The 18,983-nt window shown below is 39.6% G+C and overlaps 1 protein-coding gene across 8 annotated transcripts in view; it reads right to left on the bottom strand.

Annotated features, from left to right (window-relative positions):
* The window catches only part of CNOT4 (CCR4-NOT transcription complex subunit 4), a 69,736-nt gene that overhangs the window by 17,621 nt on the left and 33,132 nt on the right, over positions 1-18,983 (bottom strand). For 4 of the 8 annotated variants that reach the window (XM_019545145.1, XM_019545151.1, XM_019545146.1 and 1 more), the window contains exons 7-10: positions 16,961-17,119; positions 13,748-13,805; positions 13,169-13,418; positions 8,847-9,344 (exon numbers count right to left, since the gene is read on the bottom strand). In XM_019545145.1, coding sequence (XP_019400690.1) covers positions 8,847-9,344; positions 13,169-13,418; positions 13,748-13,805; positions 16,961-17,119 — 965 coding nt within the window. The remainder of the gene's footprint in view (positions 1-8,846; positions 9,345-13,168; positions 13,419-13,747; positions 13,806-16,960; positions 17,120-18,983) is intronic. The other 4 variants (XM_019545148.1, XM_019545152.1, XM_019545149.1 and 1 more) reach the window with 1 other exon arrangement.

Raw genomic sequence — 18,983 nt, 5'->3', positions numbered from 1 at the left:
ATAGGAGCCTGACCCCATCCATTACTCCCCTCCCTCCCCCACACAAAAAACTCTCCCCACCTGCCCTTCCACTGCTTTCCCTGGTTGATCCAGGCACCTGGGGAGTCCCACAACTTCTCCTGACCCACAGTGCAGGAAACAGTTGTGCAGGGAGCCCAGATCAGAGAGGAACAGCGGAGGTGGCATGCAGGTTCCTCTTTCCCTGCCCAGCTCCCCTCCTACTTCTTCACCCTGGCCAGGAGGAAGCTAGGAGGCATCTGCACTGTACCACAGCTACTCCTTGCAACAGGGTAAGAGCAGCTCAGAAGCAACTCTGGGACTCCCCTGTGCCTGCGTCAAACTTCTCCAGCTGGGATCTGTGGAGAACAGCCATGCACAGATTCCTCCTTCCCTGTGAAGCTCCCTGCCAGTGCAGGAAGGGGGGAGAGGAGAAGAGAAGAGGGGACAGCAGCCAGAGAGCAGGAAATGATACTGATAGTGTCCCCACCAAGCCAGACTCCCTGCACCACCACTCCCCATAGCTCCCAGCTGGAACAGTTTGATACTTAAATCATAAAATGAGGTTGCCATGATGAATTGGGAGGTGGGGGGCACCTCAACTTGGAGTCAAGTAAACATAGTAGTACCTCTTTGAAACAGGTCTGCTCTAGCACTCCCTGACAGGAACTAGAGAAGGCTGCAGTGCTTTGAAGTGTTCCAACAAGGAATGGCAAAGAGGCAGGGATGTTTCCCCTGGGTATACGGTTTCAAAGAGTTTAACTGTTATATTTGTCCACATTATAAGTAAGTGTGAATTTAAGATGTTGGTTTTGATCTTGTAGGCCTTTATAGCAATTTGGGATCTAGGTGTGGGAGCAAACATTTCTAAGATGCAACCTGTGAGTGGCACATGCTAAAAAAGTTCCCTGATTTAGGACAGGGGAGATGGGCAGTTTCCATGAAGGGACTCAAGTTCTGTTCTCCCCTTCAGTTTATCTAAGGTAGAATATTTCAGCCTGTGCTGACATTTTATTAGCATGTGCTTTTTTTGTGTGTGACTGATTTACAAAGCAAGCTAGGTAATTTAGGATTTCACTTTCTATATTTTAAAAGAGTACAAAGGACCTAGAGCCACTAAGGATAAGTACCTAAAAGACAGGTCAAACTCATGCATAATAAAAGCCTATTATTGCTATCATGGTGGTACCTAAAAAAGTCCACAGAAGAACTACGGGTCCTGTGTTAATCAGTGTACATACACCAATCTGTAGTTAAAACATCCCCTTTATGACTTTCTGAAAAAAATGTTACTGAGTTAGATTTACAGCACAGACTGAAGTCCTTTCTGAACCTGGTTTGGTCATTAAAACTTACTCTACCGTAAAACAGAATATTATATAGGCTCTTATACAGAGAATACGTACTACAATAAAAAGTATCATGGTGGGTGACATCTGACACTAAACACACACGTTGTCCCCTAGAAACTGAGAGACCAACAACTATGCAGTGCCAAGAGATCTTCTCATACAACTGTTGGCCCTGAAAGGACAGGAGCAGCTTACAAGAGAAAGTCACTTGATCCTCTGAGAGGTTCCCCCTCCTTTAAACCTTAGCTGTGTTATATTTGATTAGCAGTCCCTCAAACACTGCTACAGTTGGGAGAAAAAACTTCCTTCCATGAAAGCTCCTTTAAATGTTTCCATATTTTAGATACAAAACAAAATATAAAAAAGAATACAGAACCCCAAACATGTCTCAAAGCCTAGCAGTTTCTATATAATAGTAGCTTACAAGTGAAAGTTTCCCCCAAATCTGCAGCATTCTAGGCAAAATCCTGAAGATCAAACACACTGGTACAATATTTATACAGCAAGCTGTCTTTGGAACAGCACTTTCATACTACTGCATTAGGTATACTTTACATAGTTACAACGTTAATTGACAGCAGCAAGTTCAAAGCAATCCTCCACCTACTAAAATCTCAGTACCACTCTTCCAAATGGCAGGACTTCTGGGACGCATCTCTCAATTAGTGTCAGGACAGTTAAAAGGGAGGGACCCATTATTTAACTGGAGTAAAGCAAGCAAAACAAAAACAAAAACTACATCCAAGTGGCAGAACAGAGGAAGTCCACTAAGGGTTTTAAAAACTGAAGTAATTTTGGTCTGATTGCTTAACAGAAAGGAAATTTGAGCACACTTGATGGAAATGTTTCTACTTGATATAAAGATATAGGCAGCAGCATTCTGCATGTACAAGAATACAAACAAAAGTAAACCCTAGAAGAAGTTAATATTTGAGGCATGAAGAGAGCACTGTATGGATAAAGACTTTGGTAGCAGCAGGATAAAAGCCTATGGATACATGTTGCCAATGTTGTGGGAATTATAGTGGACAAGTCTGCAAAGGACTCATGGGGCGGTCAAGGTCAATAATGAACGCAGAGGCAAATGAGAGGTCAGAAGGCATTTGAAATCCAGATGAGCATGTGACAGATATGCAAGTGAAAGATTATATTTAAAAGCATACTTGGTCAAGGCAACCCCAGAATGCGTGTGAAAGTGGTAACACTTATACAAAAAAGGTAGTTGGAGCTTTAATAGAAGACAACCATAATCCTTTTGCTGAGAAAAGGCAGCATTAGCCAAGACTCTCAACATAATAGTAATCTTGGATGCCAAGGAATGAAGTGCCCAGAACTCACTAGCTATTTCTGAAAGTCTTGGCTGACACAGTAAGCTTTAGAAGAGTAGGAGGTAGCACAGTAAGGGGCTGCCAAGATCCCAGATGAAAAACTGGTATCAATGGTTTGTTACACGAACGTGGTCTCACTTCAAATGTTAAAGCAGCATTGGCTACACTCTTCCACAGTGTGACTAACATGAACCCTCACAGTAGGAGCTGGTCATGCCCAACTTCTTTGTAAAACAGGGATATTGATACATTTTCAGAATATGGTAGCAAATAAAAAGGGATTTGAATGTGATAGGATGCCAGGTAAGAATTGCGACCAGAGATAGCAAGGTTTCATATGTGGAGATGGTAAAAATGTGTGTTACATTAAAAACACCAACTATGTGCGCAGTACGTATACACCTCTTATGCTCTGCAGTCTCCATTACTAGTAATTCCTCTTCAGCAAATATGAACCAAGCAAGGGCCAAAGGCACGCTCCTGCCTGTTAACACCTTGATGTCACATAACAAATAGCATAAGTTTGTACACTGTTGCTATGTAGAATTAGCAAGTGGCTGTGTTTTGACCATCTTTTCAATTTGAGTTTAAAAAGGACACATCTCCCCTTTTAAATTAAAAATAAGGCCTGAACTTAGTAAATGTTCCCATTAAATCAGTTTGTATGTAGACGATACAACATTTGTTATCAGTATAAAATGGATCCTGGTAACAAATCTAGTTAGATTTTTTCAGTTACATCCAGGCCCCAGCAAAAGGCTTAAGATGAATCTTGTACCAAATCCAGAAAGGAACAAAACCCAGTATAGAACTAAGCAGTTTTCATATGCTTCTACCCAAGTCTCCACATACAGGGGAATGTGATGGTGTAGAGGGATTAAGCAGGTCCTCTACCATCCTAGCTATTCCTACCCCCACCATACCTTACTCCAAACAAGGTTTGTTCTTTTACTTGTGCTGCTCCATCTACCACTACCTAATGCCACCATACTTTTTCCCCTCACCACTTCCATGGGAAAAAAAAAGGGGTTCAGGCTGTTCCATATATGAAGGATGTTAAAATAAGATTGTTTAAAACTGGAATCCTTTCAAAGCTTGTGCATTACTATTTAAAATTTGGTATCTAAGGTCTTTAACTATTGGGAAGAAAAGCTCAAATGAAAATTGAGATTCAGATGCAAAATACGAGCCAATATTTAAATAATGCCAATCTCTTTATTTTGCACAGAACTGATAGGAAATGTGCAGCAGTCATTTACAAGCAAAAGTGTACTGTGTGCATTAACCTTTCTTTATACATTTCACATAAAATTTTTGTTCATACATTTTTGGTATGTAGAGAGGTCCGCGACTTATGTAATAAGTTTTAATGTTTCAAAGCTTAAAGCAGCAGAAAGGAAAGGGAATAAAAGAATAAATGTCTCTACAGGTATTAAGAAGGACAATAAGATGGGAAACAAGTTTCAAACATCTGTCTCATTTTTAAACATTTTGATTTTGACAATCAGTTCTCAAAACACAAAACAAAAAGAGTCCATAAACACTAATCCAAGACCTAATCAACACTTCCCAATAACTAATACACTGTTCTGGGCCATTAAGGGTGCTGACAGACTGGGGGCGGGAGGAAGCAGGGGGGACAAAAATCCCCAGCGCTTTACTGAAAGAGGTATTACATCAGTTTGACCCACCACTCCAGCATCTGTATAGCTTGTGTGTTTTAGTGGGGCTTTTGGGTGCTTTTTTCTAGTAGCTGATTCAATCAGCTATTAGATAAAAGTGCCAAAATGCCTTGCTGAAGCACGCATGCTATATAGATGCTTGGTGAGCTGGGTCAAACTGATGCAATTTCTCTTCTGAGCACATGCTGTGCTTGGTGCGGGGGCACGCTGAGCTGAAAGTAAAGCACTGTTTTTAATTTTTTTTCCATGTCTGTAAGCACCCAACCAGATATTTTATGCCATGATTCACTGGAGAACCAGTTTTTAAGCCTACATTTTTCTGAGGTACAAGGTCTTCTCTAGAATCAAATCACACTGCCCAGCAATGCAGACAGTAACTCCACTGCCTTTTCCAGCAGTATTTTGACAAAATTAAAACTGTATGACAAGTCTTCCAGCCACTCACCCACAAAACAGCCACTCTATACCAAACAAAATGTCACCATGAAAACCCTCACAATCAGAAGCCATACCATTAAAACAATTAGTGAAGCCAATTAAAGTATCTAGTAATTCATTTTAGAACCAATCAGATCTGTTTGCCAGGGGGTTAAAGGAAATAGTAAATGTTTTACAGGCACACGCAACCCAAAAACACTCCAGTCTTGAGTCTTTATGCATTTGAGTATGAGGCCAACTGCCTAGATAGGTATTAAAAGGCTTTCAATTATAAATGCATAGTATTATTACCATCTAATGTCATTTGTAAAAATCACAGCAGAGATGTTAAGTTTAACTGGCATTACTTTAGCTGATTGAAAACCATCAAATACACACTGGATGGGTTTTTTAATATGTGTCCTTTAAAACTGTTTTTAAATATTATCTTGCCCCATGTATCCCTCTATTTATGGTTGCTGACTACTACCAACAGCTCTGTTTTCAAGGTTTGGAAAGAAAAATAGATAGTTCTGTTCTAGATTAGGTAGGAGGTAGCTTTAAGGCACCTTATTAAATGCTGAAAAATGCAACTGCACTGGAGTACCAAAGTTAAATGCTGAAGTGGTCTCCCTTTACAGCTCTAAAATAAAATATGGATTGTTAGAATAGGGAAAAAAATAAAGAGCTATATTTAAAGCATTCCATTATTTTCATACAAAAATTTAGCACTAAAAGTTCCATTTAACTGACTAAATGTCCAAATTCTTTGTATTAATGTAAGCCAATTTTAGGCTTGAAGAGTAGCAAAATAGTCTGTTGGTTTCAAATTGCAAAATTTTGTGAAGTGTCTCTTCTTAAATCAGTTTGATTCTGAACACAAAAGGGAAAGTTGAAAATGAGTGAGATGATAAAAAAAGTTAACTGGATGTATAAGAGGATCAAGTCTTCAGCTTAAATACTGATTCAAGTATTGGTAAAGCAGTCCTGTAAGGTGTTCATTTTCCAATGACTGATCCTTGAAAACATTCCCTTTGATGGAAGCAGTGCTGTTGGAGTTTGTAGACAAGATTCAGGATCACCCCTGGTTTTTTTAATCCTCCATGTAAATTAAACGCTGGAAGTTGGAGTCCTGTTGCTAAACTAATGCTGCTTCTATTTTTCCTAAAATTCTCTAATATTGATATGGGCTTTATTGTTGCTTTCTGCCTGATTGAAAGGAATTTTATGTATGCCTTTCAATTAAAATTCACTTTGCAGTGTAAAAATTCTCATGCAGGGCCTTGTTAGCATGTAAATTAGTGTACTAGAATACAATAATAGGTTCATTAGTGTAAATGCAGCTTTCAAGGCCTGGCCTACATATAGGTTTCATACTGATGTAATTGTTAGCTAAGAATTGTTTTCCCCTCCTCCTCTCCCACCCTTTACCAGCACAGTCTTCTTTGTGGGTGCAGTTTTACTAATGTATTAAACCAGGCTGGCTTATTCCTTTGTAAAAACTATACCTTGCAAGAGGTATGGGCATGTGAACAAGTTATCACAAGATAAGCTTGTGTGTGAGTTTACAGCATCTCAGCTACTTTCTAGTAACTGACAGTATATGCCGGCTCTTATCCCACTGTAAGGAGGAGATAGGTTGCCCCTCCATGAAGGCAGGATAAGAAAGTACAGACAGCTAACATGCAGTAGCCAACCCACTCTAAGTGCACACATTAAGCTTACCTTGCAGGAATTTAAGCAATCCTTTATAAAACATTATTATGCGAGTACAGAGGCATCCACACCCTACCCCACGGTTCTACTACTTTCACTAAGTCTTTCTTTGGGCATGTCTAAACCTACTATATTGCCTGAAAAGAATGATTTTTTTTTTTTAAGAGGGGCCCATAGCTCAGAGACCCAACTGAAATGCCAGTTGCCAAGAGCTGGAATATTAAAGATAAACTGTAATAAGCCAAAATATTGTAGAAGAAACATTCCCAATTCCTAGTCACAGACCAGGATCTCATTTTGGCCAGTACAGAAACAAAAAAACAAAACAGTCTGGTATATTAGTAGTTAGGCCAGATTTGGAGCAGTCAGTTTATTTATATGGAGGTGATACTTTTTCCAACAATTGTACTGGGTGCGGACAGTTAGCTACAGTTACTGGAGTGCAAACAGACTTCTCTTCAGCTGAGAACCAGGCAATAACACCACCTTCTGTAATTAGGAAGTCACTTAAAAGGTAGTTCCAATTACTTTAGAAACTGTACCATACAACTTCCAGAAGAATTTTTCTGGTTTTGTTACTAGAAGCTAGTTATAATGGAAGTTATATGGAAAAACTGTTCCATCAGAACACGATTATTTATGGGCATTATCCAGGCATTCTCAAAAACAGACAGGGAAAATGCACTAGTGGACATAAAGCTGTGACTTTGTGTGTTAAAAAAAAACAAGTACCTAGAAAAATCTGCCCGAAGGCAATTAAAATGATGCAATTTTAAGAATGATTTTGCAAGCCCATCAGAGTTGGGATCAAATCCTTATTACACAGTTGGGATTATCTGCTTTGCAACACTCCAGGATATTCTAGCCATAATGGTTCATAAAATAGGACCGTAACCTTGCCACTAGCTTTAGTCCAGGACAAAACATAGCAAGTCAGAACTCAAGAATAGCTTTCAGGGTCTTCAAGTGTATATTTCACTTAGTGCAAAAGGTCTTCTTCCTTTCATCGAACTGTCATTCGAGTGAAATAGCCCCAAAATGCAGTTTAACAAGAGAGAGAGAGGGCAGGGAACCTCTCTCATTTGTCTAAATTAAAAATTCCCTTTTCCTTCTGAATTGAGTGCAATTTGAGGTAGCCAGCATCTCTGTTGAGGATAGCTTAAAAAGGTCCATACATTTATTCTAGGCTACAAATACTACTGTTTTTCCCCCCTAGCAAGAAGTTTAGAAAAAGTTATGGAAACCCTAAGCCCCTGACATGCCTTTTATTAAAAGAGTGAAGAGGAAACAAAAACAAAAAAAAGTTAGAAGTCTACACTTAAGTAGCAAGAATACATACTTCCAAGGTCACTCTGTCTTTAGATTTAAAATCATTTAAATGTTTATGCAAAATAGCTGCAAAGATCATAATAGTGGCAATGTCTCATGGAGTAACTTTTCTCATCCTGTGTCTATAAACAGTTTGGAGTCCCTTTTTCTTAAGCTGCTAGTTAACTTAAAGCACAAACAGTATTCAATTTCTCTCCTCCCTACAGAAGAACCTGCTGAGGCAAAGTTACTAAAATAGGCATGGGAACATAATAGTTCCCAAACCCTGAAAATGAATGGTGAATTGGAACATTTTTGTCCATTTAGCCCTCCAGTTACAAAGCCTGCTGCAATATCATAGCAATCAAGCCATGAACTACCATATTAAAATCAGCATTTGTTTTCACAGGACACCACAGATTGCACCTCTGAGTGTGGATGAATCCTCTTCGCTCACTGAATGTTCATGACCATGTGTATAAAATCAGCATAACATTAAAACCATTTGAAGCACAGAAATAAAATAGCAATGAAAGTTGTAATATGTTGTTATATGTGGGAAGTTGTAATACACTGTTATGTGTGGAAGGGAACAAGCCAGCTGAGGCAGCTGACAGGTGGCTTTATCCCTTATGTTTGCACAAATTACCATGAAAAATATTTTGCACAGTGTTTTTAAACTCTGATAAGCACATGCATGTCAACTCTGGAGTTGCGTTGCCTACGCTTTCTTTAAGTTCTCATGGAAGGCCAAAACCTGGCAAGACTGAAGAACCAATATCTTGGCATAAAATTAATCGGGCACAAAATACTCCACCTTCCTTATAAAGCTCAATGTTACAAGGCTAAGCACCCATTATACCTTCTGAAAAGAAGCTGAAAAGGGCTCATTTAAAACAATATTTTCCCCACAACAAATCCTAAGATAAGTCACAAGTAGCATTCTAGCTCTGATAGCTGGCTACTTCCTTCTTCCCACCCTGGCTCAGAGAAGCTGAAAGAATGAACAAACTGGATCATGTTCATGGCTGCCCTGATTCACCTACCTGATATAGGGATCCCTCCCAGACCTGTGCTGTGCTGTGGTGGGAGATTCAAGTCCAAGAAATTACTATTTGAGGTGGGATTTGCTGTGTGGTTCAAGTGCATGATGTTATTGCGTGGGAAGGCCATCCAAGGATAGCGAGCTGCTTGGCCTGGAAAACTGAAGGAGTTGTAAACTGCTCGGTGCTGTTGAAACTGTGGGAACCTCTGTGGCAAGACTGGAAAGGTGCTACTGAGAGAGTTGGCATTTGGGGGTACAGCAGGATGCAGGAATCCGGAGCCTGACCCTTTGGCAGTTGTAGTGTGTGGGGTAGGGTTCTGAAGAGATGTGGGCGAGAGGGAAGGTTGGTCTTGGACTGACAGTTCCTTCTCAATCAGGTCTGCTAAGGCTTTGCGGGTGATGTCAAAGGGGTCAAACCCTAAGTCGTCCTCTTGCTGTTTGGAGGAACCAAACCCAAAAGCTGCTTGCCAGTCTGTAGAGGAGGATACTGGGATGGTTTCTGTGGGACAGAAAAATAATTATATTTAAATTATGCATACTTATTTCCTTAGCCCTTCAAAAAAAAAAAAGAGGTGGGTGGAAGGAGAGAGACCATTTTTAATAAGGCAGTATTTTCAACCTCAATCCAATTAAATGTCAATATTATTTCACGTTATATACAGTTTACAATACTGCATCAAAATCATCTGCTACTTAAATTACATCTACTTCCATAGATCATCCTATCTTCCTGTTGCACCTAACCAGGAATTTGTGAGAATTTGAGATTATAAATCTCCTGTTTTATTGCATGATCCAGCAGAAACAAACAGTCCAAGTTCAGTACACAAGCAGAGCCTTTAATAAATACCTTTAACAGCAAAAAGAACTAAATACAGTCCAACTAAATAGATGCTTTTATTGAATGTTGAGTTTGTACCAATAAAAGATCTATCCACTAATATATTACTCAGTGGAAGTGTGACTAAGCAAAAAAACTCCTTAGCCTGATTAAATAAAGGTTCTATTCAATTCAATATTTTGCTTTTAGCTCTACTGTGCTTCAGGGCTGCTATGCAACAAATTCTGTAGGAGGGGAGCAAAAATCTGGCTTCATTGTGTATTTGAATAATTCTAAGCAAGCCTAGAAATTGATTGTTGACAATGCATAAAAGAAGCTGAATTACTTGATTTCTTATCAAAGTGCACATTTAACACAAAAAGCTGTAGAAAATAGCTGTACTAAAAAAAACTGCATTTTAATGACTGTTGCAGGCATGAATTGCCCAAAGTCACTTCCTTGAATTTCTATTCTTTCTTTTTCTTATGCAGTTGTTTATATTTAAAGCTATTTAGCTCATAGTCTCCATAAATGCTGGAAATGGTCATTAGATTTTGAAGAAAAATGCAGAGAATGTATTGAAGAGAAACATTTTGAAGCCTCTCTATATAAAAGCAGTCTCTCTCACTCATCTGCATCATCTCCTCCTGCTGACAGGGTGAATGAAGCCAGTGTAAAACAGAATACTGGAAAAATTATTGCTTTAGGTGACTGGAAAAAATTTCTGAAGTTGCTTATTTCACTTCCTGAAAAAAAACTGGATCTATTAACTTTCACATTAATCTTGAGCTGGACATTTAACGTATACAGAAAGATTGACACACACTATGTATAAAGAAAAGTTTTAAATATGAAGGTTCAGTTAAGTAACAACAATGCTTTTGACCATCATCATTTGACACTGGTGGGGGAAAAAAAATTCTTTGGGAGATGAAGGGGAGAAAGTACGAGTGGTGCCTGAAAGTTCTCTTCCCCATGTTTCTCATTCCTTGCATGCAGTCTTTCAAACTGCAATACCCCACACAGTTCCTTACTAATGACTAACAAGATTATAACTTCAAGTAGGTATGTAGCTTACCTTTTGATACTTAACTCATAAACAAAAGTTATGCTGATCTTAAATTAAAATGACCTGAAAGTAAGTCACTTAGTTAAACCAAAGACATTCCAAGATGCAGAATTCTCCAAAAACCAAAATTCCTATAGAGCATTTGTGCACTTAAGCACTTTGCAGTGATCAACAACATAACAATGTGGATGTACCAAATACGGAACATCCCATTCATGTAAGCAGGAAAGCAACTTAGGCTATGTTACCTCTCCACCCGGCACTACTCCTTATCTGGAGTATTGCATGTAGTTCTGGGCTCAACATGTTTTTAAAAAAAAGGACATGATGAAGTTAGAGAGGGTCTAGAGGCAAACAACAAAGACGATCAAGGGCTTAGAAGGCAAGTCAAATGAGGAGAGGCTCAAGAAGATAAACATGTCCAGTTTACACAAAAGGCGTTTAAGACAGGACATGGTAGCAGTCTTCAAATACGTGAAGGGCTGCCATAAAGAGAGAAAGTACCTTTTCTCTCTTGCTGCAGAGGAGGACATGGACCAATGGCTTGAAGTTGCAGCAAAGTAAATTTAGATTAGATTAAATATCCATAAAAAACATTTTAACTGTGAAAACAGTGAGGCAGTGGAGTAGACTGCCTAGTAGGGCTGTGCCAAGCTTCAGTCCCCAATTCAATTTGGCCGAGATTCAGCCCAATTCAGTGACCGAATCTCCGAATTGAATCAGGAGACCCTTTAATCTCTCTGAATAGAAATCAGAATCCTCCAAATTGATTCTGAGAGATTCAGTCATAGACACAGCTTTAAATGTTTTTTCTACATACCTCTAGAGCAGGAGGCTCATGAATGTTGTAATACTGGGATGGATGGGTGTCCCACAGAAGCATGGGGGGCCCTCCAGCATGCTCAGCAACAGACCCAGAAGTGAACCAGAAGCACTTCTGGGTCCACCAGGGAGCATGCGGCGGTCTCCCTGCACCCCGCAGGCTCGGCAACTGGTGCCTCCTGGGTCTCAGGGGGCAACTGGTGTCCCCCTGTGGCTGACTGCTGAGCTGGGGAGTGCAGGGGGGGCCCCTGCATGCTCCCTGGCAGACCCAGAAGTAGACTGGAAGTGCTTCTGGTTCACTTCCGAGTTTCTTACCAAGCACATGGGGGACCCCCCTGCACTCTTGTGGGATGCTCTATCTGCCCCAGCATCACAGCATTCACAAGCCGTGCCTGGTAATGCAAGGTATATAGAAAAAAACATTTAAAGCTGCGTCTATGTCGAATCAGCATCGAATCTTCAGATTCGGCCGAATCGAATCTGGGACAGTGATCTGAATCAACTAATTGAATCCCTATCCCCAATTTGGGCCAAATATGAATTGAATACGGCCCATTTTGCACACCCTTACTGCTTAGGGTAGCTGAACACCTCCAGCGATGGACAGTCTACAAGAGGTTGGACAGCCACAGGTCAGGGATGACCTAAGTATAGCTATGCCATGGATATTTCCTATGATTCTGGGCTCTGCTAGTTGCTCCCCTCCCTCCAACCGCCTTTTTCTGTTATATATCAGACTATCATATGCCTCCCCAGAGACAATGGATGTTGGCTATAGCTAAGAATGGAGACTTCAACTGGGGTGTGCCAATTTTCTTGCTAGGAGTAAAGCCAGAGCATCCTGGTAGAGGGTCTAGCCTCACACACTCAGTCAGACCGATTGCCATATCTGGGGTCAGGAAGGAATTTTACCCTGTAGTCAGACTGGTATGAACTGAGGGTTTTACCCTTCCTGTGGTGAGAGGGACATGGCCCTCTACCCAGGACTTGAGTGTATTAATGACATTTTATAAAAGCATTTTATTGGCTACCATGGTTCCCCTGTTTTACCTGTGGCAGGTTAGGGTGTTAGAGGTCTATGTTGTATCAGGGGGAGGGTGGTCTTACACACTTTAGATTATGGTTGGGTTAGGGATGATCCCACTTCAGGCAGGAGGTAGGACTAGATGACCTCTGGAAGTCTCTTCCAACCCTACTTCCCTGGGGCTTTAGAATGCAAGCACCTTTCAAGTCCTACAAATCAGGCATATTTGATAACTCTGAATACACAAAAAATCTCTTTAAAAAAAGTGAAAAAAATCTAGCTATTTTAGGTGACCAAAGACAAAATTAATACCCCCCCTTACATCCCATTCCATGCTTGTGTAGGCAAAAACTACACATTATATAAACATGGTTTCAGCAAGTTTATTGATATCCTATATTTTTAAGAAAAATATTTATATCTGAAATGCACAATAAGTATTAAAATATAAATCACTTTTAAAGAACAAGCAGAAGTGTACTTGGGAAGTGACTACAGTAGTAGTTCTATTTCCACATCATTATAGCTATCAGAAAAAAGGAAAAAAAAAAAAAAAGAAAGATCCTAGTAACTAAACCACTCTCATACCTGATGTGAAGAGGCTCTGTGGTTCTGGTGCTGTTGGCCAGTCGTTGGAAGTCTGTGGAGAGCTGGGAAATGGGGGAAGCCCACTTGGGATGGGGTTGGGATGCCGAAAGTTGTCCGAGAAGAGCGACTGTGACTCTGTTACAGCCCCTTCAAAGGGAGACCGTGCACTGTGATTGGATGAACTGATGGGTATAACTGGATTGGGTTTTGATAAACCAGGTGGTGGTGAAGGTGTGTCACTGTTTGATATCTAGTGTCAAAGGAGAAGAGAGAAAACAAGATATGCATCTTTACAGTTACGTTATGTATTCTTTATTTAAGTACCTTAAAAAAAAAATTCAGCTTAGATTGGGGGGGCAGAGGGTCTGATTAAATACTAGTCCTCTGAGCACTCAATGTCAAGTGAGCTAGAAGCAGACTTTTTTAGCAAAATTTTAAAGTTACCCATCAGTCATCAGATGAAATTTGCATAACAAATTAATATTTCATAAAACATCTGCTTCTGAAAAGACAGCTTGCAGTTGGACTTCAGTGTTACGGAACTAAATCAACTGAATCTGTTATAATTTCAAACTGTACCTGCTGTGAGTTGTCACCATTTCCTATACTGAGAGAATCTGTAGGTTTGTCGATAGGGCTGGAGAAAGAGGGAAGAAAAGAAAAGGAGAAAAAAAAATCAAGTAAGATGTATGCAACCATGAGAACAACTAAAGTACACAAAAACAGATAATTTCATGAGTATTATACCACTAAAGACAGCACAAAGCCAGATTTCAGAAGATGAAGGAAAATCCAGCCGTTTACTTTCACAATCCACTGTGTGTTCATTTTCTCCTGTGAAGCAACAAACCAAAAGATTTAAAGTGTTCAGAATGTTCTCTAGGTCAGTGGGGGGTCAACATTTTTGGCAGGTGCACCATAAATTAGCCCTGCACCTGCTTCTTGCCCTGGGATCCCTGCCTGATTCACTGCTCTGCTTTCTGCTTCCTCCCCTGTTCGCAGCTGTGCTACCTGTCCCCTCCCTCATCTGCTGTGTGCCACACAGAAGCTACCCATGTGACTTGTGGCATGTGTGTTGCCAAGTTGATCAGTCCTATTCTAGGCCACTCAAACAATAGGATTCTTGTGTTACGGTAGTACTGTACCATTTTCAATCTTAAGTATATTATCCCTAAGTCCTGCACATTCCATAAAAATAGATCTGGTGCCACAGTTTTGCTATTTCAATGACCAGCAAATAATATCCTCAGCACCACCAAATGCATTTAGTGCTAGAAAGAGGTACAAGTGACTACTTTAAATACTAGTGATATCCTTTAGGATTTAAAAGAAGGAATCTGGTGGCACCTGCAGTTTGAACTTTGCTTAATATCATGCCACTGGCAATTCAGCTTTGTCAGAGGAACTACTAAAAACAAAAGGGAGTTCAGTCTCCAAGGAACAGGAAAAATTTGAGGGCACAAGCTTAAAAGAGTGGTAATAGAGAAAGAAGATGGAGGCAAAGGAAATAATAAATAAAATTTTTAAAAATACACCAATACAAAATTCTGTTCAGTCAAGAGTAAAGTCATTTCCTGTAAACACAACCTCAGCCATTATAGTAGGCATTTTGACAGCCATAAGTGTACCAATTATCTAGTTTAAAGGGATCATGGGAGGCCCACCAAGTCCCTGTAATGCAGCTTTTGGGCTTTCATCTTATCCACTCCAGTGGATGCAGTGGTCTACTGAATGTAAGGCTGAGCAGCCATAAACATTTGCCTTGAGGTCAGAAATAACATAAGCTTATGAAAATTACAAGCCCATAGTTCAATGTACAGCATCATCTAAAGGACATTAAATTTGTATTATTCGTGTACCAAGTACTACAAAATAATTAACATTTAGTGCAGCTCTCTAAACCCACCTGAAGTGTCCATGCATTTTGGTACTGTGAAGTCAGAATACTTTATGCTGTAGTCACTTAATTATTTGATATTATTTGTTTTTTCTTTTTACTGTAAAACATTAGTGACCTAGGCTTAGAACAGTTTCTTCTTTCCTCCACTCTGAGTATGTGCAAGTCAGAGTACTGAAGGAACAACAGCAATTTCTGTGCCCGTTGGTTAACCACCACCTTACATTCAGTATTAGAACTGAGCCTCAATTACTTAAAATCTTTTAGGGCAAAAAAGTGTCACTGGTCTTTTGTAAGTCTGTTTCACCTGGAAGTCCCTTAAAAATTAGATTTCACTCTACAGTTGAGTATGTTCAATTGCTTTAAAAGTAAATGCTCCCATATTAGCACACATGGTAGCATGCTATGGCCCAACTACAGAGCAATAATTCTGTTGCAAGCCCTTCAATAAAGCATTCAACCTTCCATAGGGGAAACTTGAACCTCAGTCCTACAAAAATGTTAACAAATCATATACTTGGCTTGGAGTAGCAACAATATGGCTGCTTATGGCAATCACAGTACAAAAACCAACATGGATTATACTTGGGAGCTACATAAAGAGATTAAATTAAATGCCAAGAAGGTTTTAGAAGCTAAGATGACATGAACAAATAACGCTTGTTATTCATGGGTCACTGTTTCAACATTCTCATGTAATGTGTTCCATCAAAAAAGATGGAAGAACAGCTTAAATATTGCTCATCGCTGAAATACAACCAGACCTGGGGGGCAACATAGCTATTATTCAGCTATATGCAGAACCACCACTTGAATGAAACTATGAACACCTGAGATGACTAGAACTGGGGGAAGTTTAGATGCAGAATTATCTGGCATTTGCCACAACTTCTGTTAGTATTTCTACTCTTGGGTAAAATATGCACAGGTTTTCTGACCATAGCTGAATGGGACTCTTCTCAGTTCTCAATAAGAAGTGGCACCTGCAGTAGTGCAATGATCCTTATTCACTCTGTTAAGGCATTGGTTCAATATTGACTTAAAAAGAATGTTAGGTTCTGAATCAGGAACACCACATCCTGCAATACTTTGGGTTTTCAGAGTTGTCCCATCCAAGTTCTGAATAATCCAGCTCAGCATAGCTAAGGAAGATTTAGTGTAATCAGAACATAATGCAATATGACTGCAAGATACAATAAGATCTGCCCAAGATGTATGATGGGGAGTAGATGTCAATAGTACTCTAAAGAAATGCAGGAGATGCTGAAAGAAGAAAAAATTGGAAGCAGGGAAAATGTCACTCATGGAACGAATTACTTCCTCTGCCCAAACAAAGCAATTTCAGCGGAATCAGCGTGCTGCGATTCATGTTAGTACATGAAACCTCAACTACTGCCATAAGCTACCTAGAACACAGCAAGGTGAAGAGATGGAATTTAAAATGATCAGTTTGGCATTTACCACTTTATTCATCACAAGCCAACTTCTCAAAAACAATCAGTTAAAAGGCCTCCTGATGAACTATTTAAAAAAAAAAACAACCTGGTTTTTCCTTGAATTTTTATATTCATTCAGACAAGTATGGGGCTTAGCTCTAGCTAAGACTATACTGTGGACAGCTATGGAAACTTCCTATGCCCATAGTTCTGTCAACATGTCTTAGTTCTTACCTGTATCATCATCTACTATTTGGTGCCTATGGGTCTCTTGAACAAACTGCCAATTAAGCAGTATTCTGACACAGGCAAGGCTGAGCTGAAACTTGTTTCTTCATTTGGGACCTGATCAGGATTTAAATCCAGCTCTCCAAACAGGGAGACTGGAGAATCATCCCTCCACACCAATTAGTGAGAGAGAGAGAAAGCTAGCTGAAGTATAAAAGGCAGCACAATTACCCGAAATCTGAGTCTGCACCACCATCTGGAGTCATGTGTTCTGGGTCTGTGCCATTTTCTAATATAGGAGGCGTTTTCCTGTGTTCCATTGTTAAACCGTTGGCTGATTTACTTGAACTCTGTAATGATGGCCAGGCATCTTTGTTATTACTGTTGGGTCTGGAAAAAGGCAAGAGTAAAAAAAGAGTTCAAGTTATAAAGAAAGTGTTTAAAAAAGAGTTTTAAACACTGGGGAAATGAATCCTCATGCCAGACAGACCATAAGAATGGAATAATCTGGGCAGCTCTCACAGATCTTAAGGCTGATGAATAAAAAGCCTCCTTGGCAAGAAAAGAATGGGAAGAACTCTCCATTTTCTGCAGTGATTAGGTAGGTAACTGGGTCACCGACAATGGAATCCAAACGTGTCCATTTGCAAAAATCCATTTTGACAGCTTCAGAGATGTGTGTGTGTGTGTGTGTGTGTGTGTGTGTGTATATATATATATATATATAGATAGATAGATAGACTTGCTTTAACTTAATGTCTTCATGGCATCCCAGAAACATTCACCAGTTCTCTTAATCATGAACTGCTACCTATTGTAGTACAGCAGATCTTCTACATCCCCAACATATGGCCAAGGATTTTCCTAGGCTGACTTGAGGGTGTAAACTGAATCTGATTGCCAGTATGACAGTCCATAGCATCATCAACAGACCATGAGGCCAGCCAGGGCACCTCATTTTAGAACAGCCTATCCAAGTTATTTGTCCAACTCATTTTGGTCTAAGAGTGTCAAGAAAGTAGGCTTCATTCCAGAGTACAGTTGATCTGGAAAGAGGACCTCAAAAGGAAGTTAGCTAGTGCTGTAGGGAGGCATATTGTCAGAAGGCAATATTTCAGCCAGTTTTCATTTCTCTCCATATAGATACACTTAAATGTCAATATTGTTGTCAGCATAAACCACAAATCTTAAATCCCATGTTTTCTACCCTCATTTTTTTTTTAATCTGCCCCCCCCCCCATTTTGAAAAACAGCATCCCATTTGGAGGCAAACAAGTGCTCAAGTGCAAACATTTCCAGTACCATGTGCATTTTTAAAAGAAAGCCAAGAGTCTTAACATCTTTCTGGTCTACTTCAAAAATGAGACAACCTGTACATGCAATTAAGCCCATCTGTTGCTACAGTAGAACTTCAAGTCTTATTCATTTATCTTTGAACACAACAGTAGTTGTCCACATGTTATTGGAAAATATTCTATTTTGTTTCCAACTACCCTGCTCTAGGCATCAGCTCCTACATACACTTATAAACCACGTCAAATCTTTCAATCTCATCTTTACTCTGCACACCTTAAGAGAAGTTGAAAAAGGCATCCCTTTTAAAATCCTTCTCATCAAATGATCAATTAAAAAAAAAATCTTTCATGGCATGTGACAATTTATTCACTATTCCCCAATCTCTCCCAGCCACAAGAAAATTTGAACCATAATTTGATTCTACTAGGACACCTTAATGTTGGGTGCATTTCTGAAAAAAGTAAAATTAACAGAAGACTAACAGATTAAGTACCCCCTTAGTCCAAAAATCACTACTAGGATGGAATTTATTTGACGTTTTGTCCAGAATAAGAACAGGTATCTTGCCTCAAAATAAAGTGGCAAAAAGCAGCAAAAGAAAAAAATGTGAGTTCTTACGAAAGCTACAGACTTTTAAAAAAGAGTCGGTTTTCACATGGATCATTCGTTACATACTCATGATGGAAACACCTCCATATAATAAGGAATTTTGGTCCTTAAGACGCACACAAAAGATGGAAATGGAAAAAAAAAGTCCCAGAATGTTTTAATTACCCACTGACACCAATCAGGACCCAACTTTGGATTAGTTCTCATTCGTAGAGTCTGTGTATGCAGACATAAGTATAGTTGCATAACTATGGAAGAATATGCTAAGAGATGCTTGTACAGACATACTAACAGGCAGAAATTTCAGCATCTGCCTTTAATAAAAAGTGGGGAGGGGAAGGAGGGCAAG

The sequence above is a fragment of the Crocodylus porosus genome, unplaced genomic scaffold (genome assembly GCF_001723895.1).
Source record: "Crocodylus porosus isolate Cpor-Errol unplaced genomic scaffold, CroPor_comp1, whole genome shotgun sequence".
Lineage (NCBI taxonomy): Eukaryota > Metazoa > Chordata > Crocodylia > Crocodylidae > Crocodylus > Crocodylus porosus.
Note: the sequence above shows the minus strand (reverse complement) of the source record. Positions and strands in the feature narration are given on the sequence as shown.